Raw genomic sequence first — 18,066 nt, 5'->3', positions numbered from 1 at the left:
TAATTACTTTTTGTTCGTCATTTTACAATATTTTTCTCCGTTTAGGTATTGACCAAAATGCACATCTATGTGCTTTCATATTCTCATTTGAGATCACTTGCTTAAGGTCAATGTTGGAGAAAATCCGGGTGTGCTTAAGTAGCTTGCTGTGGATGGGTCAAATTCCATTAAAATGTTAGAATGAAACAAAGAAAAGAAAAAAAGGGGTTAAAACTCATTCGCTTCACACTATATCTATTACCAAGTAGTGGTTTGTAATAAAAGCTTAGCTTTCACACTAATAATAGAATTTTATTGGAGTACATATATTAATAGTGCATAAATAGATCATCATTTAATTAAAAATGACTTCTAAAATTAAAAATGGTTAATAAAGTAAAAAATTTAATAACTCTTAAATTAAATTAATAGAGAGAATTCACATATAATAAAAAATACAAATTTAATAGCACAATTAATTTCTCTTAATTTTCGAATTTTTTTTTACACAATGATCATATTGATAGTTATTGATTTAAAAAAAAAAATTCTGTGCATACCAAATCAATCATCAAATTAATTATTGTATATTTTTATATAAATATATATTTTATTTAATTTATTTTTAATATGTATTTTATATTAATAATTGATTTAATGACAAATTTTTATTAATAAACACGTAGTATGATTGATTAATTTATTATTGGCAACAATTTCCACCGTTTAATATAGTCATGTAAAAAAAACTATATCAATAAATTATGTTACATATATAATAAAATTAATGATTAAAATTAATTATTAATATTAAATATATATTAAAATATAAAATATACATTAAAAATAAATTAAATTATATTTATATTTATAAATAAATATATAATAATTAATTTTAGTAACTAATTTTAATATATACATAATATTTTTTTATATCAATATATATATATACACACTAGTGTAGGATGATTATTCTTTTCTAGTAATATTGGTGAGTGGTGTTTGGCATGTCATTTTCTATCCCCTACCAATCTCTTTTCTCACTAAGGAAAAAAGAAAGAAAAAGTAAGGGGTAAAAAAAAAAAGTTGCATAAAGGCTTCCTTTTATATATAAGTGCTGGCTTTTTCTGACACAAATTAAAGTTTTGGATATATAGCAGCTCCTCCGATCCTTTTTTGAAGTGATCAGAGCCAGGATTTGATTTCACAAATCAAGGGACTCACTCGCTCTTTCCTTCTTTCTCTCTCTGAAATGGGTTTGAGGGAAAATAAGAATTTATACCGTCACAATAATAATAACAACCCAAGTTTCATTGAGTGGCTCAAACCATCTTCATCTCTAACTAGTTCACTATTTTTATCATCACAAACTCCACCTCCCTGTGTCACTGATGAACACCGAGAAACTATAGAGTTTTTTCCCATTTTAAAGAAGAAGGAAGAAGAAGAAGACGAAGAAGGTATTGAGGTGAAAGAAGAGAAGGTGGAACAACAACAACAGTTGATGACTGTGGCTTTGCACATTGGATTACCAACAAACAACACAGTAGGAGTTGTTGCTGCTGATGATGATGAGAAAAAGAAGGTTTTGCATGTTAAGGAGGAGGAAGAAAAAGAAAAAGAAAAAGAAGAAGAAGAAGAAGAAGAAGAAAAGTTATTGGAGAGAAGATTATTGGAGAATTGGTGGTTAAAGCAGGAAGAGAATAAGAGGTTTTGGATACCAAGTCCTTCACAAATCCTTGTTGGACCTATGCAGTTTGCTTGCTCCATTTGCAGCAAAACTTTCAACAGATATAACAATATGCAGGTTCATTCCTCATCACTTTCTCAACTTTACAAACCCCTAATCTTCATGTTTAATTATTTCTTCTAACTATTTTTATTATTTGAGATTATCTAATTAAGTACTTAATTTTACATATAGAAACCAATTGAACCTAGAATCTTCTAAGAAACCATATTAACATCATGCATACATGTTTATAAATTGGGAATTTAGTTTGACCAGTAGTAGTTCCTTTAATTTTGGAATGTTGTGAGATTTCAAAGATATTTCAAAAGAAAATTAACCACAGTCTCAACTTAGATATCAATTTCGATTTCCTTTACAATCACACATATAGTCTTTAAATTCTTTCCTTTTTTATTTTATTTTAAGGCTAGATATATAAATATAGAAAAATGTTAGGTAAACAATGACCATTTTGAACAACATGAACAACTACCAATCAAATAAAAACATATTACACCTCTAAATTAATCATCTAAATCTTAATATTAAAATAACCATATGTACACCTAGGAAAATGAACATCTAATATATCTATTATTCACATTATTTAGTATTTTTATTGTCTATCTATATTTTTCCACAGATATATAGTTGTTGATTTATGTCTATATGCAATGCTATTTTTAGTTCATCTATCTCAACATTATTAGACCTACATATATATCTGAGTGCATGAATATGTTTTCACATTATTATTCCAATTTTTCATCTCTTAATTATTATTGCCATATATTTATTTCAAAGGCAAATTAAGAATGATTAGAACCATAGCTACTAGTGCACTTCAAGTTGAATCTCCTGTAAGTTCTTTGACACCAACGTGTAGATGTTTTACGTGATGATTATGATGACTAGGATAAAGATATAATCATCAAGAATAAGACATTATAAATCATTGAAATGAATTTTCACGACCATGCAAACACATGATCATGACTGTCTTTTTCTTTTGCTTTAATTTTTATTTTTGATTTCTTTTTTTCACTTTATTAAGAAAGATTTGATTTGAGATTAGAATTCGTGTTGCCGACTATAGCATATTCCCTTTAGGCCTTCATTACTTTTTGTAAAAGGCTCCATTAGGATTTCTACCCATGTATTTATTAGCTTCTCTTTTTATATATATGTTGAAACCCGCAAGCCACAAGAGTGAATAGCATTTGATGAATGATGATAAAATCTCTATGTAAATAAGGATCTTTGCTCTTAGCAAATTCTTATCAACCTTTCTTTTTCTTTCAAATAATGAAAATTAGTATCTCTATTAATATGCTAATTGAGAGACTCAATAATTTCCCTCATTCTTATTTGAACCTTAGCTTTTGCTACATTTTTTTTAAATATTGAAATTCACTTGTTAATTACACCTAATTTTCAACAAATAGAAAAAAAAAAAAAAGCTATATATGATACTAGAAGGGAACATAATTATTAATTCAATTATATTACTTCTACACAAAAAATAACCATTAAATTAACTATCGATATAAAATACATATTAAGATATCAAATACATATTTAAAATAAATTAAATAATATATGTATTTATATACAAATATATAATAATTAATTTAATATTTTTTTTATGTACATAATATTTTTTATATTAGTTATATATTGTGGGTGATTTTTTAGCGATCGGCATCACTTTTGAAATTTGATACACTTAACATCTTAGCATATTTAACATAAATGTGATTAATATTTTTGGTCTAATAATATATAATAATTGATCTGATAAATTAAATTTCTCCTAATATAATTTTTTCATCTAGCTATATCACCCGTGATTGCATATTGAGCATGCAGTTCCAAATCTTGAAGATATAGATTAGTATACATGAAAAAATAAATATATAATAATTCATAACATGTAGTAGCACTAGCTTTTTGAAGACAAATTAGCTAGTTCCTTTTTCCGGTTGTCCCCCTTAGATTGGGTAAGATTATTAACAATTAGCTAAGTGACAACAATATATAGCCAAAACTAGGACACGACATTGCTACTTAGTTAGTAGGGCATATAATTGAATTGGCATATAATTGAATTTAAGCAATTTTTTAAAAAATTTGTCAAGAAATTAGTTCATTTGTTTTTTTAAATAAATATTAAAAAAAAAGATTTTTAATTTTTTTAATTTGAAGACACATTGATTTTTGATTAATTAAAAATACAAAAATATTATTCATCTTTTAAATACAAAATATTTAAATCTTTTCGTCCAAAATATATAAAGATAATTAAGTTTAAGAGAGACTTAAATGTTTATTAAATACGAAACATTTCGTCCAAAATATATAAAAATAATTAAGTTTTTAAGAGAGACTTAAATGTCTATTTTTTAAATAAAATAAAGGACGTTTTTATATTTTTAATTAGTTAATAATTTATTAGTTTTTGAAATAAAAGATTAAGAATTTATTTATCGATTTCTCTTATTTAAATCCTACTTTATATATACGAAGTAATTCATTAATAACGGAAGTGGATCCTCTCCGGTAAAAAAAAAAAATTGAATGGTATGCAGTGTTTAATCTAATTATTCATTACTCTCTCTTATTTATTTTTGGTCTCACTTATAAAATAAAAAATGAGAGATCACATTGAATTCTACCAAGTGTTAAAAAAACTAGAGAGTATCCATTTCCCACCAATAACATATACTTAAATAGAGTTTATGTGGATGAAAGTAGTGTTGATAAATTGAATTGGCATGCAGATGCATATGTGGGGGCATGGTTCGGAATTCAGGAAAGGGCCAGACTCACTGAGAGGAACACAACCTGCGGCAATGCTAAGGCTACCATGTTATTGTTGTGCACAAGGTTGCAAGAACAACATCAACCATCCAAGGGCAAAGCCATTGAAGGATTTCAGAACTCTGCAAACACACTACAAGAGAAAGCATGGCACCAAGCCCTTCATGTGTAGAAAATGTGGCAAAACATTTGCTGTTAAAGGTGATTGGAGGACTCATGAGAAGAACTGTGGTAAGCTTTGGTATTGCACTTGTGGTTCCGATTTCAAGCATAAGAGGTCCCTTAAGGATCACATTAGATCCTTTGGTAAGGGTCACTCTCCTCATCCTTCTCTTGAAGGTTTTGAGGATGAGAAGGAATGCATTACCACTGGCTCTGATGAAGATGAACCTAAGTAGTTCAATTAAATTCCTCCTATTTAAATATATATATATACACCATCTAATAACTAACATTATATATTCCCATGCATAATTAAGTTATATATATATATGTCATGGTTTTAAATTATGGTTGCAGTTGTAATGCTTGGAAATAATGTTGATACAAAAAGTATTACAACAATGATAGATGTAACTTCAATTTAAAACCATGATTTCTGCACTAGCTTGTGCTCAGTAACAAAAAATTCTCAGCAATATTGATGCTTGTGGGGCATGAAAATATAGGGAGCGGTTTGCTACCGAGCACTTAGCTTAATTGCAGCTTTATTAATTTTATATATAGAGAGAGATATGCATGGATGATGATTGATGAGTTAGTTTGCTTATTTGATTGTTGATTAATGAATAAGAAGGTTATCTCAAGTGATGAAGCATATGAATTTTCTTCGAATATCAGAATTAATTAGCATGTATGTGTGCCTGTATTTGAACGAAGGAAATTTAAATGCTTCATTACTGAACTACTATGTAATCCTCGGATATTATTGTTAAGAACTTAATTAAAGTGTTTGAAATCTTTCTCATATTTTGATTGATTTTTTTTAATTTAGTGTGTATGATGAGTGTTTGAAATTAAATCTTTCTCATATTTAATTTGCTCTTATATGTGAAATTTTTTAGATGAATTCAAATTCATAATTATCCACTTATTATTAATATATAAAGAGTATATGCAAAATGTGAAACCAAAGGTGTCCTTGTCATATGAAACAAGTAAAAACATTACAATTTAATTAAGAATTTAAGATGTTATAGCAAGTTATGTATTCAGATGAGAAGAAAATAAATATAAAGTTACTGAAAAGATTATAATTAATTATTTTATATGAGAGTGGAAAACATATATAATTATTGGGGATGAACTTTTTCTACATCATCAAGATTAATAATTGAAATTAATGAAAAAATGTTGCTAAATAATTAATGTCTAAAGTAGTGGAGCCGAAATTTTTAGTCCTCTACCATACATGCATGATCCCATTTTTAGGTCACGGAGAGTCTATTTTGGGAATATCATATGATATCATCATATATAATTATATATTCCATTATAAAGAATAATTCAAATTGACACATATATATCGCAGTTACGTTCTCCCATACTTACAGTATGTTCATACTAACATCAAAAGCAAACAAAAAGAGATGGTGTTCACAGGGACCATCTTTTGTTTAAAGAAGGAAAATATATATTTTAGGAGTTAAACTACTAGTGAGCTAATTTTTTTTATTAATATCGGCAAGTTTTTAAAATTAATTTTTCATTTTAAATTTTAGTTTTAAGTTTTAAATTTTCTAAAAAATTAAATTAAAAAATTAATATTTACTAATTAAAATTTAATTCTTTGTATTTATTTACGTAAAAATTTATATATAATTGTCTTTGTGTGAAGTTATTAATTAAGAATTATTAGATAATTTGATATGTTTGACTAAATTGTTATCTAACAGCTCACAATTATTAATTTTATATAAAAGCATTTATCATTTATTTACATGTTATATATGAAATGATTATTTATTTTTAAGTTTTATTTTTTTTATTTACACAAAATGTTTCATAAGAATTCACTGTAAAGAATTAGTCAAATTGATACATGTTTTTAATACGAAGATTTTAAATATTACTTAAAAATTATTAATTTATATTTTTAAAATATTTAATTTGATTCAATGTATTTTAATTTTGTTTATTTAATTACTGAATTGAGTTTTATATTGGTAAATTTAGGATTTTCTTTATTTTAAACTAATAAGAAGTTATAAATATATCTTAAATTATTATCGTCGTCATATTAAATGATTAGAATTGTAAAAATATCCCTTTTTAGTTTCATGATGAAACTATGGTGCGAACATGTGAGATTGAGTGAGTCTCTATTGTTACATTCGGAAATTGGGTAAAATGTTGAGTGAGTCCCTTCAATTCAATTTTAAAGAAAAAGTATAGGTAGACAATGAAAATACTAAATAATGTGAACAATAGATATATCGGATGTTTAATTCATTAAGTGTGCGAATAGTTATCCTAATATTAAGATTTAGGTGGATAATTTAAAGGTGTAGTGTGTTTTTACTTTATTTGGCCAATTTTAGAGTCCATTGGTCACAAAAGTCATTGTCTACCTAACAAAATCCATTTTTAAATTATGATATAAACAAATTAGGTTAAAGAGTCGCTTTTTTATTGTATCAGCCATTGTTTGCCTAACAAAGTCCATTTTTAAATTATAATATAAACAAATTAGGTTAAAGAGTCGCTCTCTTATTGTATCACAAAATCAAATTAAAAAAATTCTCTTTCTATTCGATTTCAATATATTTTTTTGTTTTATTTTAATTTCAATATATATTTTATATTTAATTTCAATTCATTTTTTTGGTTTATCCTTTTTTCCTTATCACAAATTATTTTTTCTAAGATTATCGTTTCTTCTATTTTTCCACTTTTACCCTTCACTCGTCATGCTTTCTCCTTTCCCATGCATCGACATATGAATGGCGGGGTGAAGGCCTCAACGAGAATCTCTTCCATTCGGTCCTGGCTTGCAGTTTCGGCAGCAATGGCACCACCTCACCCTTTCACAAGGTTGAACTCCGGGTCCATCATCCACCTCGTAGCCACCGTCGATAGCAAGATCGAGGCGGGCCGGGGATTGTCGTCGACAACGGAGAGGAGCTGCCGAGGGAGTGTGCCTGCTCCTTTAGTTGTTGGTTTGGGGCAGTATAGTACCGTATGTGGAAGAAGCAGTGTTGGTGGTGGTGGTGGTGGTTGTGAGGGGTGGCAGTGGATGATGATGATGCAAGGCAGGCGGAGGGAAAGAGAAGAAGGAAGAAGGGCAAGGGGACAGAAGGGTAAAAAGGAAAGAAAAATAAATGACAAAATTACAAAAATATATTTTTTATTAATATAAATGAATCTTATAAAAATCATAAATTTAAACAATCGTGTTAGTTAAGTGTATAAAAAATATATTTTAAAAATATAAATACATGGCAATTAATTTTAGTATATCTATAATATTTTGAAAAATTAAAATATTTAATATAAAATAAAATTTAAAGTTTAGAATTTTAAATTTTAAACATATAAAGCATAATTTTTCTTAAAATGAAACGTGATCCTTATATGATAAAGGAAAAAGAGTAAAAAGGTTTTTGTAATTTGGATTCTTTTGAGCTGGCTTGATTGACTTAATAATTCCAAAAAAGAAAAGAAAAGAAAAAAACGAAAAAGAAAGGTGGGAGGTTGGATTTGGCTCTTGAAAGATAAGGGACCTCCACCATTCTTTGTCGGGTAAAAAACGTTAGAAAGATCAAGCCACCATCTTTATTAACTGCACTAATTTAGCTACACTCTAGAGTAACAACAATATTTTAATTTAACAAAGTGGAGATAGATTGGATAGTATCATTAACAGGGTTTAGCATAGAAATATTATGCGATGTGATCCATTTTTTAATAATAAAGTTTGTGTCATGCATTAATTATCAATATTAAGAGATATATTTGGATGAACTAGCTGGAAACTTGGCTATAGCACAAGGAGAGAACGACAAACAGATCATAGTAAATAAAAGATGCATAGAATTTCGTGACGCAACAGGAGAAGAACCAGCTAATGGATTATAAGCTAATTAGAGAGAACTTTTTTGGATTATACAAATTATAGAAGAAGAGGTAAGCGATTAGCTTGCTCAGTTTATTATTATTATTTTTTCTCACATTAACTAATTCGTCGCAAATCAATCTGTTGTCAGCCAATGAGGACCAGCGAGCTATCCTTTTGACGAGTCCAAATTGATTAGCTTTTTCCATTTTTTTCACGAGCTTTCCCCTGTTTAATTATGATGTAATCAGTTTTTTTTTCCTTCTATTTGGGCTTCGGCCCACATATATTACCAGAAAAAAAAAGACTCAACAGTCAACACATTCTACAACTGTTTGCCTGTGCTTTTAATTTTAAATTTTCTCTCCTACTATACCAATTCTTGGAGTATTATTTATTTTTAGCAGGCTTGATTTAATTTGATAATTCTCATATTATATTAGTGATTTATTTATGTAGTTCAAAATTCACTAATATTATTAGGATTTACACGTATTAAATATTAAATATATCATAAAAATATATATTTTATAATTAAAAAAAAACCACAAACAATCTAAAAACTCCCGTTCTATGATTGGTCTGTCACAACTAAAGGTTAAACTCACTATCTTTGATTATACATAATTAGCGTTTTGTCAAGCATGCCTTATCTTTCAAGTCACATTTTTATATATAAATGTATATAGTACAAAATCATAAAATTAACCATACTATAGTTATTAATAGTTGTGTGTAGAAACATTCATACTCTAAAAATATCAAGTTCAATTCTCATTCTAATTATTTTAAAATTATTTCTAATGATTTTATAAAAGGAGTTCAACCAACCGATCGATATTTTTTTTTTCCAAAGATAATAGGTTATATTTCATTAATTATTAAAAAATAAAATATAAAGATGTCCAAAAGTAGGACAGTATAATAAAAGGTGGGGATTTCCCAAAAACACTACACTGAAGATATTCATCCGACGGTGCGTGGTCGAAAAACGAAGAAAAATCTTAAAGAAGAAAAAATGATAAATCCAATTGCATGCAACTAAGAGCTTGTCTCATGGAGATGACGACCTAAACTGGGAGTTCTTTGGATTTCACGGAGCAACTTGACAGAGCTTGCTAGAATGGCAGACGGCATAGAAGTAGAACCTTCAAAAATCAACTGGTTGCGAGCTTTCCAGCAGTTCCAGCAAATGATGGCAAGCAATTGAGGATTACGGTCAGCATTCTTCAACGGGTTAAGTATCTCTGTTGATGCAGTCCACCATGTCCAAAAGTCGTTAGAACTCTGAGGGGGAAGACAGTCACGAAGATAACTCTGAGACCATACGTCTTTAATTCTAGGGCAATCGATTAAACAATGAGTGACTGTTTCCGTTGCTTCATGACAGCAAGGGCATATTGGTGATATAGATGGGATGCGGTGTTGAATCTGAGCAAGCACCGGAAGTCAGCCATGGAGAGCTTTCCAGATAAATAGCTTAATTTTGTGAGGCAAGTTCAACTTCCATAGATCAATCCACGGCTTTTTCTGCTGCATATAATTAGGGCAAAGCTCCAGAAGCAGATGGTAAAATAAATAGCCAATTCTGTAACCTGAAGCTGTATCATATTGCTTGGATTTGTTCAAATCCCATTGCAATTTGTCCCTACCCTGCTGAATTTTAACTGACAAAATCCTGTTTGCAACGTCTTGGGGAAATAATTCTTGAATGAGATTCTGATTCCAATTCCTATCTTCAGTAATTAGATCTTTAACTCTTGGAACCAACTCAGAAATAGCCTGTCTATTTGGCATGTCAGAAATTATTAAAGAATACGGAGGAGGCAGCCAAGGATCCTCAAAGGTTCGGATATTCTCACCCGTACCCACATCCCAATTAAGGCCTTTTTCAACAATCTTTCGGCCTTCCAGTATGCTCCTCCATCCCCAAGAAGGTAAGACTCCAATTTCTGCCGTTATAGCATTTCCATTACTAAAGTATTTACCTCTTAGTATTTTGGATAATAAGGAAGTAGGCTGTGTTACAAGTCGCCAAAACTGTTTGCCTAAAAGCGCCAGATTTTGGATTCTGAGATCTTTAAATCCAAGGCCTCCTTCTTTTCATGGGCGAGTCATAGTGTCCCAGCTAATCCAAGCCATCCGCCTTTCAGAACCTTTTTGTCCCCACCAGAACTGAGAAAGTAGAGAGTGAATTTCTGAAATTAAACCATCATGCAACTTGAAGTAAGACAATGTATAAATAGGAATAGCTTCTCCCACTTCCTTAAGCAATATCTGTCTACCACCTGACGAAAGAAGATTGCGCTTCCACCCTTGGATTCTTTTCCGAATCTTTTCTTTGATCATACTAAAAGAAGCCTTTTTCGATTTAGAGACTGTAGAAGGCAAACCAAGGTATTTATCCTGAGCCCCAATATGATTAATATTCATAGAGTTAGCCAGTAGTGTACGAGTAGTGGAGGGAGTGTTGTGGCTAAAGAATGCAGCAGATTTATTAAGATTTACCCTCTGGCCACTGATGCTTTCATAAGAATTCAATAAATGCAGGATATTTAAACATGCTTCAGGATTAGCCTTACAGAATAAGATGGAATCATCAGCAAATAGGAGGTGGTTGACCTTGGGACATCGCCTATGTATCTGAAGACCCTGAATTAGTCTGTTTTGTTCTGCCTTGTGTAGCAAGAAGGAGAGACCTTCTGCACAGAAAAGAAAAAGATAGGGGGATAGAGGATCTCCTTGTCGAATACCTCTATTTGGTTTGAAGAAACCATAAGGTTGTCCTTCCACAATAACAGAATAAGAAACAGTTGTCACTAATTCTCGAATCCACATGATCCACCGGGAGTCAAAACCAAACTTCTCTAATATAAACCAAAGAAAGTGCCATTCTACCCTATCATATGCCTTACTCATATCTAATTTTAGCGCCATTTCATTTTCGAGACCCCTTTTTTTGTTCTTCAAGTAATGCATACACTCGTGAGCAATTAGGATATTATCAGAGATTAATCTGCCTTTAATAAAAGCACTCTGCGTAGGGCTAATTAGTCTATTCATCATACCCTGAAGCCTATGTACAAATACTTTGGAGATAATCTTGTAAAAGACTGAAGATAGGCTTATTGGTCTTACCTGAGTCATATCTTTAGCATCAGAAATCTTGGGAATAAGACAGATCTGAGTGTGGTTAAAACCCTTCAAGATTCTGCCCCCAGAAAAGAAGCTCTTAACTGCTCGAAACACATCACCACTAAGTATGTTCCAGAAGCTTTGAAAAAATTTTGCTGTCATACCATCATCTCCTAGAGCACTTTGAGGATGAATGCTAAATGTTGCGCGTTTCACTTCCTCCATAGTTACTGGTCTTTGAAGCCTACGGTTCATGTGAGCTGTAACCTTAGGTTCAAAATCAGTAAACAGAGGTTCAGGGTTCTCATGACAAGTGGAGGAAAAGATGTCCTTGAAATAAGATTCAGCCACAGAAGCAATACCAGCATTTGAAGTGGCCACTTCACCATCACTGCCAGTTAGTTGCCAAATTCTATTCCTTCAGGTTCGATTTCTAAATTTCTGATGGAAGAAAGCTGTATTCTGATCACCAGATTTGAGCCATTTGACTCTAGACTTATCTTTCCAATAAGATTCCTCATTTTGCAATGCTTTTTCAAGTTTGTCCTCTATTTTTGAAATGATGTCGCCTCCATGAATTCCTGCTAAACGAAGTTCCTCTAATTCCGACTGTAGTAAATCAATCTCCACCTTCGAATTAGATCTGTGTTCTTGCTGCCATCTGACAATCTTATGCCGACAACGTTTTATTTTTTGAGCTAGGATATACATGGCTGAACCATCAATCTGTTCATGCCAAACCTCTCTAACAATCTGCCTTATTTCATCATTGGAACACCATCTTTCTTGGAATTTGAATCGGCGTTTAGATATCTCAGTTCTCGGATTAGAGTCTAAGAGAAGAGGGGCGTGATCCGAGCCTGATTCTGACAGTCTAAGAACCGTTGCATTGGGATAGAGTTGCTGCCAATCAATTCCTACCAGGAATCGGTCCAGTCTTTCCTGTATCAACTCATCACCCCTCCGTCTATTTGACCAAGTGAATGGTCTTCCGACCATACCAATATCAATCAGGGAATTATCATCAATAAAACTATTAAAGGTTTCAATAGAAGAAGGAGATTTAGCACCCCCACCTTCTTTCTCCAATTGATTAGAAATGGCATTAAAATCCCCCATTAACACAACCTTACCATCGAACTGTTGGGTGACTGAAGTTAATTCAGCAAATTGAGCCATTCTATGTTGATCATTTGAACTGAGATAAACACCTAGAATACCATAGGGATCATTAGAACCAGCTGTCAGAACTGATGCCGCAATGAAAAATCTACCATGCTATAAAATCTGAACAGTGCAACCATCCCTCCATGCCATTGCCAAACCCCTGATAATCCATCCGGATCCACAATAAACCATTCCTTGAAATCACAAGATCTTAGTTTTCTTTCAACTTGTCGAGATTGATTTTTTGTTTCACAGATAAAACCAACCTCGGGGGAGTAGGATTTGCAAATCCCTTTAAGATTGTGGATTGTCAGGGGTCTCCCCAAACCCCGACAATTCCACGAGAGCAGTTTCATATTTCTCTAGGTGCCACTTGAAGGCTGGCACCCTCCACCGTCATAGCAATTATATGAGGGTTCTGAGTCTCTGATTTGTTGCCCATGGTGTAGAGAAAATCAGAATTGGTATTCAATGGTTCCAAAGAGAAATAAGATATATGGAATGAGTGAATAAGAAAACGGAATGAATTAAAAGAGGAATGAATTGGGAGAGAAAACGAAAATTAGGGAGCTAAGTGGAAAAGAAATTAAGAAAAGAAAGTAGAAGAAGATGGAAAATGGTTTGACGAAGAAAAGACAAAAAAAGGTGTAACCATGGAGGTGGCACAGTGAAACCCTAGCAGAGCGTCAGGCGCTAGATGAGGAGTACGTACTCCCACTTAGAGCAATAAAGACTACCAACCGATCGATATGAAGAATAATAAAATGTTCAAAAATATTAACGATATTCACATAGCCTTTTGTAAGTGGGATTATTATTAACTATTTATTTTTGTTTATTTTTAAAAATTTTTTGGTTACGTAATATTATTACCAATAATAATAATTATATTATAATTGGTACAAAAAATACTAGAAATTAGACGAACTAATAAAATTTATTATTTTTTATTAATAATTAATTATTAATATTTAAAAATATAAACTAAAAATATATTATTAAATTATTAAATTAAAAAAATATATTAATAATTAAAAATAATAGTTAAAAATAATAAATTTTAATAATTTTCTTTTTTTTAATGTATAAATCTATAAATAAGCGGGTCAAAGTTTGGAATGCTCGTAGGACGCTAAGTTTTATGACTCTACAACTACAAATTGGTTTAATTTAGCACCAAAGTTGATGTCATTACTTATTTGTAGTTTAATGCAGTTGGGTAATGCAGTTGGGTATGAACCAAAATTATTGCATTAGAGAAATGGAATAACGATGCCTCTCTTTTGAAACTTCGTCCTGCATAAGCTGGAAGCTGCTACAAAATTAACTATATACTAATCCACTAGGTTCATTTTTGTTCCGGCGTAGCCCAATGAAAACTGGAGATTCATTTCACAGACTGAAGATCTCGACGGACATTCGACTCGTATGTAAAGGTGACCTGCAGGTCATCTCACATCTAGCTGAGAATCTGAATAGCTGATAGAAGTTTTTCGATAGATAGATTATCACAAAGGGACCACTCAAGTATAGAGTATATAAAGGGGGAGAAATCTACTCTTACCAAATGTACGTTACTCTTACTTTAATTAGCCGTCTTTTTATATAGACACTTTAGCATCTATCGGAATGTCCTTACAAGTGGTCCCATCCGCCGACCCACCAATAATTCAGACGAATCATCTTCTCGTAAAGCTTGCACCCAGGTCCAGATTCTCCTCCATCGAATCCGTTGCTCATGACCCATCCTCACTCCATCCGATTCATCTCCCCTACGAACAACCGAACAATTTTTAATACTTTTTTATTACATGCTAAACCCTAAATTCATTATTAAATTAATCATTCTATATTTATATATAAATATATATTATTTAATTTATTTTAATATATATCTTTTATAAATAATCAACTTTTAATATAAATATAATATGAATAGTCATTTTATTATAAAAGATTATAAAGAAATAAAAAATAATATTATAATTAATAAAATTTATTATTTTTTACTAACATTCTAAATTTTAAGTACTAAATTTAAATTATAAATTTTTTTAATTTTAAAATATACAAAAATGATTAAAAATATAAATAATATTTATTTTAAAAGAAAAAGAGTAGTTAATATTAATAAAAAATATTAGAATGGAAATATATAGTGGATGTGGATCCTATGATATTGTGGGGCCCCGCTATGTTGGTGAATGGTGATCCTCACAATGCAGCCATACGACCGGCTTCAAACTTAGTATATTCCCTTTTAACTTGAGTTTCTCTACCAATCAAAGCAAGCAAAATTGAAACGCAACCATTATATTATGTGGACCCGACATGGATGAAAATCTATATTAATTAATTAGCTATCATAAAAGAATCTTGTCAGCAATCCGGGTAAACAAATTGAACCTTATTCTCTTAAAAAAATATATTTAAATATTAAAATTAACTACTAAATTAGTTTTTATATATTTATATATAAATATATATTATTTAATTTATTTTTAATATATATTTTATATTAATAAATAATTTTAATATAAAACTAATACGGTGGTTATTTAAAAAAGGAGAGAATCCAACAAGGGGAGATTAACATACAAAATCAGGTAGATAACATGCTTAATCATTAAACGGCTCAAAGGAGTGTATGAATTATCATTGATGTAAACCATATATAATTTACACTTTTTCTCTGCATTTGACAGTATAAGTACAAAAAATATGGAAAAGTATATATTTCAAGATCCTAATGAATTAATCTTCATGATGATGCTTAGCTTTGTCAATGGTACATGACAAGAGGAGGTAAGTTAGTATCATGTTGAAGAAAAGGCAAAGGCGTATAACCATGAACAAGGTCATGATAGAATTGATATTCAGCTTCATAGTCATGCAAACTCAACTCACTCTTCTGGTTAGTATGATAATGATGCTTAGCCTTAACCGATTTACCAAAGCCGAACATAGAAACCCTGTCACACACACCCAAAGCAAGCATGACAGCTTGGAATCCAGAAGAGTAATGAAACATAGCCTCATCATGAAGTGGACCCCACTCTTCTAACCCCTTCCCAGTCTCCAACACAAACCTTCTTAAAGAATAGTACTTCACAATCCTAGCGCACAAAACATCGAACCTTGGATCCGTTACAACCAATAAGCGTGAACGTGCACCCATGGACCTCTTGCATAGGGTGTAGTCCATGAAATGCGCCGGCTGGCATATGTACATAACCGTTGCCACGTCATCGTTGTATCCGTGGCACTTGCAACCAATCATTCTTGCGCAGCCATGTACGATGTTGCTGTTAACGAATGAGATGTTGGTTTTTGACCCAACGTTTTGCTCGAATCCTTGGACTCTTGCGTGGTTCAAACGAACAACAACCTCGTGGGAATCTATAAGCTTCCCGTAATGCTTCTTCAGCAAGATTCCGCTGTTTCCAACAACCGCACATGACGAGTATCTACTACCTTTGTGAGCATCGATGGGGTTTTTCACTAGTTGCGTTAACTCCGACATGATGCTTGTTGGTTCCAACTTTTTCTTCTGGAACCATTCTCGAAGGGCTTTGTGGAATTCTGGAAGCAGGTATCTTTGGTGGTGGTGGTGGTGGTGGTTTTGATCCAAGAGGTTGCGGATTTCGCGGTTCCATTGCGGTTCGGTGGGGTCGATGGCGGCGTGTTTAAGCAAGGCAGCTTCGAATGCGGGATCTTGCAGTTGGAAGCGGAGAAATAAGGTTCTGATGCGGATGGTTGTTGGAGAGTTATTGATGAGGAGTGTGGCAATGAGAAAAACCAAAAGTAGAAGCCAGAAAAGAGAACGAATATGGAAAGAGCGTTTCATTATATATTATTGTTTGTAACTAGTAATTAATTAATCGAAAGCACAATAACAAAAATAATAAGAAGAAGCTTAATTACTTGATGAAAAGAATGTATAATAATATGGTTGCACAGTGAAGATGAGCAGCATTAATATTGGAAGGGTGTTGAATGGGTTGGAGTGAAAGGTACGTAGCGAGGTTGGGTGTATGTGGGGCGAGGAGAATGCGGGGAAGCCATTATGCATCAGCCTGCAGCCTTAGCTTATAGTGTGGGTCCATTTGATTAGTCATAGTCAACCAATATTAATTTCCTACAAACTTCTCTTCTTATCCTTCTTTTATTTTTTAAGTAAATTCTCAGGATTCTAATGCAAAAACAAGAACCAAATGATTCATCAATGTATTGGTATCAAATAATACAGTCCAGCAGTCGCGGAGGCTGAAAAATTTTGTTGGAATGGCCAAAAATCTTAATAAAAAATTATATAATAATATGTAGAATTATATATGATTAAAATTAATAAAAAATAATTTTAATTTTGATTAATAAAAAATTTTGTTTAGATTAATAAACTAATTTGATTTAAAAAAAAAATCAGTTTTTACATAAACAAATTAGTTTTTACACATAAAAATTTATTTTTATTTAAAAAACTAATTTTTTTATCTAAAAACTGATTTTTCTTTTAAAAAATTGATTTTTTATTTAAATTATATAAAATAAATTATAACTTATAAATTATTTTTTAATATTTTAAAAAATTAATTTTATTTTTGATAATATTTATTTTTTAAAAGTCTCAAGATTAATTATTTTTATTATTATTTTTATTACAAATTAAATAATATAATACAACAAAATAAAGTCTTAAATTTCTAATAAAGTAAAAATATCAAAATTTATTAATGTAAACAGTGTTATACTATAATGACATTAAATTTATAAAGTTGATTTAAAAATAAAATAATAAATTTTTATTAAAACTGATATTACTACTAGTTATATTATAATTTTTATTATTTTAAAAATAAAATAATGCATAAAATTATATGAGAAGCTAAATACAATTTAATGTTAATTTTATAACGATATTTAATTTGTAACATTGATTTAAAGATATATCACTTGTTATTGATTTAAAGATATACTATTTATTATATTAAATAGGATAGGATAAAAAATTTAAAAAAAAATAGTAAAAATAAACATAAAATTTAAGTATATAAATTAAAAGTATATCAATTTAATCAAATAAATTAATTTTATTTTCTCTAAAGTAGAATTACTAATATTTTTACATTTTTAAGACTATGGCCCCTTGCTCACACAAAACTCCGCCACTGCAGTCCAG

At 30.6% G+C, this 18,066-nt stretch overlaps 2 protein-coding genes across 2 annotated transcripts; one reads left to right on the top strand and one right to left on the bottom strand.

Moving 5' to 3' along the window:
* The first annotated feature begins 1,030 nt into the window (after positions 1 to 1,030).
* LOC112772506 (zinc finger protein WIP3) lies at positions 1,031 to 5,500 on the top strand. The gene is made up of 2 exons (XM_025817473.3): positions 1,031 to 1,786; positions 4,492 to 5,500. The coding sequence occupies exons 1-2, from the start codon at positions 1,232 to 1,234 to the stop codon at positions 4,927 to 4,929; spliced, it is 993 nt and encodes a 330-aa protein (XP_025673258.1). The 5' UTR covers positions 1,031 to 1,231; the 3' UTR covers positions 4,930 to 5,500.
* Positions 5,501 to 15,506: 10,006 nt separating this feature from the next.
* Positions 15,507 to 17,176, bottom strand: LOC112773261 (beta-1,6-galactosyltransferase GALT29A-like). The gene has a single exon (XM_025818341.3). The coding sequence runs from the start codon at positions 16,732 to 16,734 to the stop codon at positions 15,670 to 15,672; it is 1,065 nt and encodes a 354-aa protein (XP_025674126.1). The 5' UTR covers positions 16,735 to 17,176; the 3' UTR covers positions 15,507 to 15,669.
* Positions 17,177 to 18,066: the final 890 nt, after the last annotated feature.

This window comes from Arachis hypogaea, chromosome 18 (assembly GCF_003086295.3).
Source record: "Arachis hypogaea cultivar Tifrunner chromosome 18, arahy.Tifrunner.gnm2.J5K5, whole genome shotgun sequence".
NCBI lineage: Eukaryota > Viridiplantae > Streptophyta > Magnoliopsida > Fabales > Fabaceae > Arachis > Arachis hypogaea.
Note: the sequence above shows the minus strand (reverse complement) of the source record. Positions and strands in the feature narration are given on the sequence as shown.

Excerpts from the sequence above, each read along its gene's own strand:
- LOC112773261 (XM_025818341.3), bottom strand. The coding sequence starts at position 16,734 with ATGAAACGCTCTTTCCATATTCGTTCTCTTTTCTGGCTTCTACTTTTG.
- LOC112772506 (XM_025817473.3), top strand. The coding sequence starts at position 1,232 with ATGGGTTTGAGGGAAAATAAGAATTTATACCGTCACAATAATAATAAC. Across the intron at positions 1,787-4,491 it reads ACAGATATAACAATATGCAG|ATGCATATGTGGGGGCATGG; the intron begins GTTCATTCCTCA and ends ATTGGCATGCAG.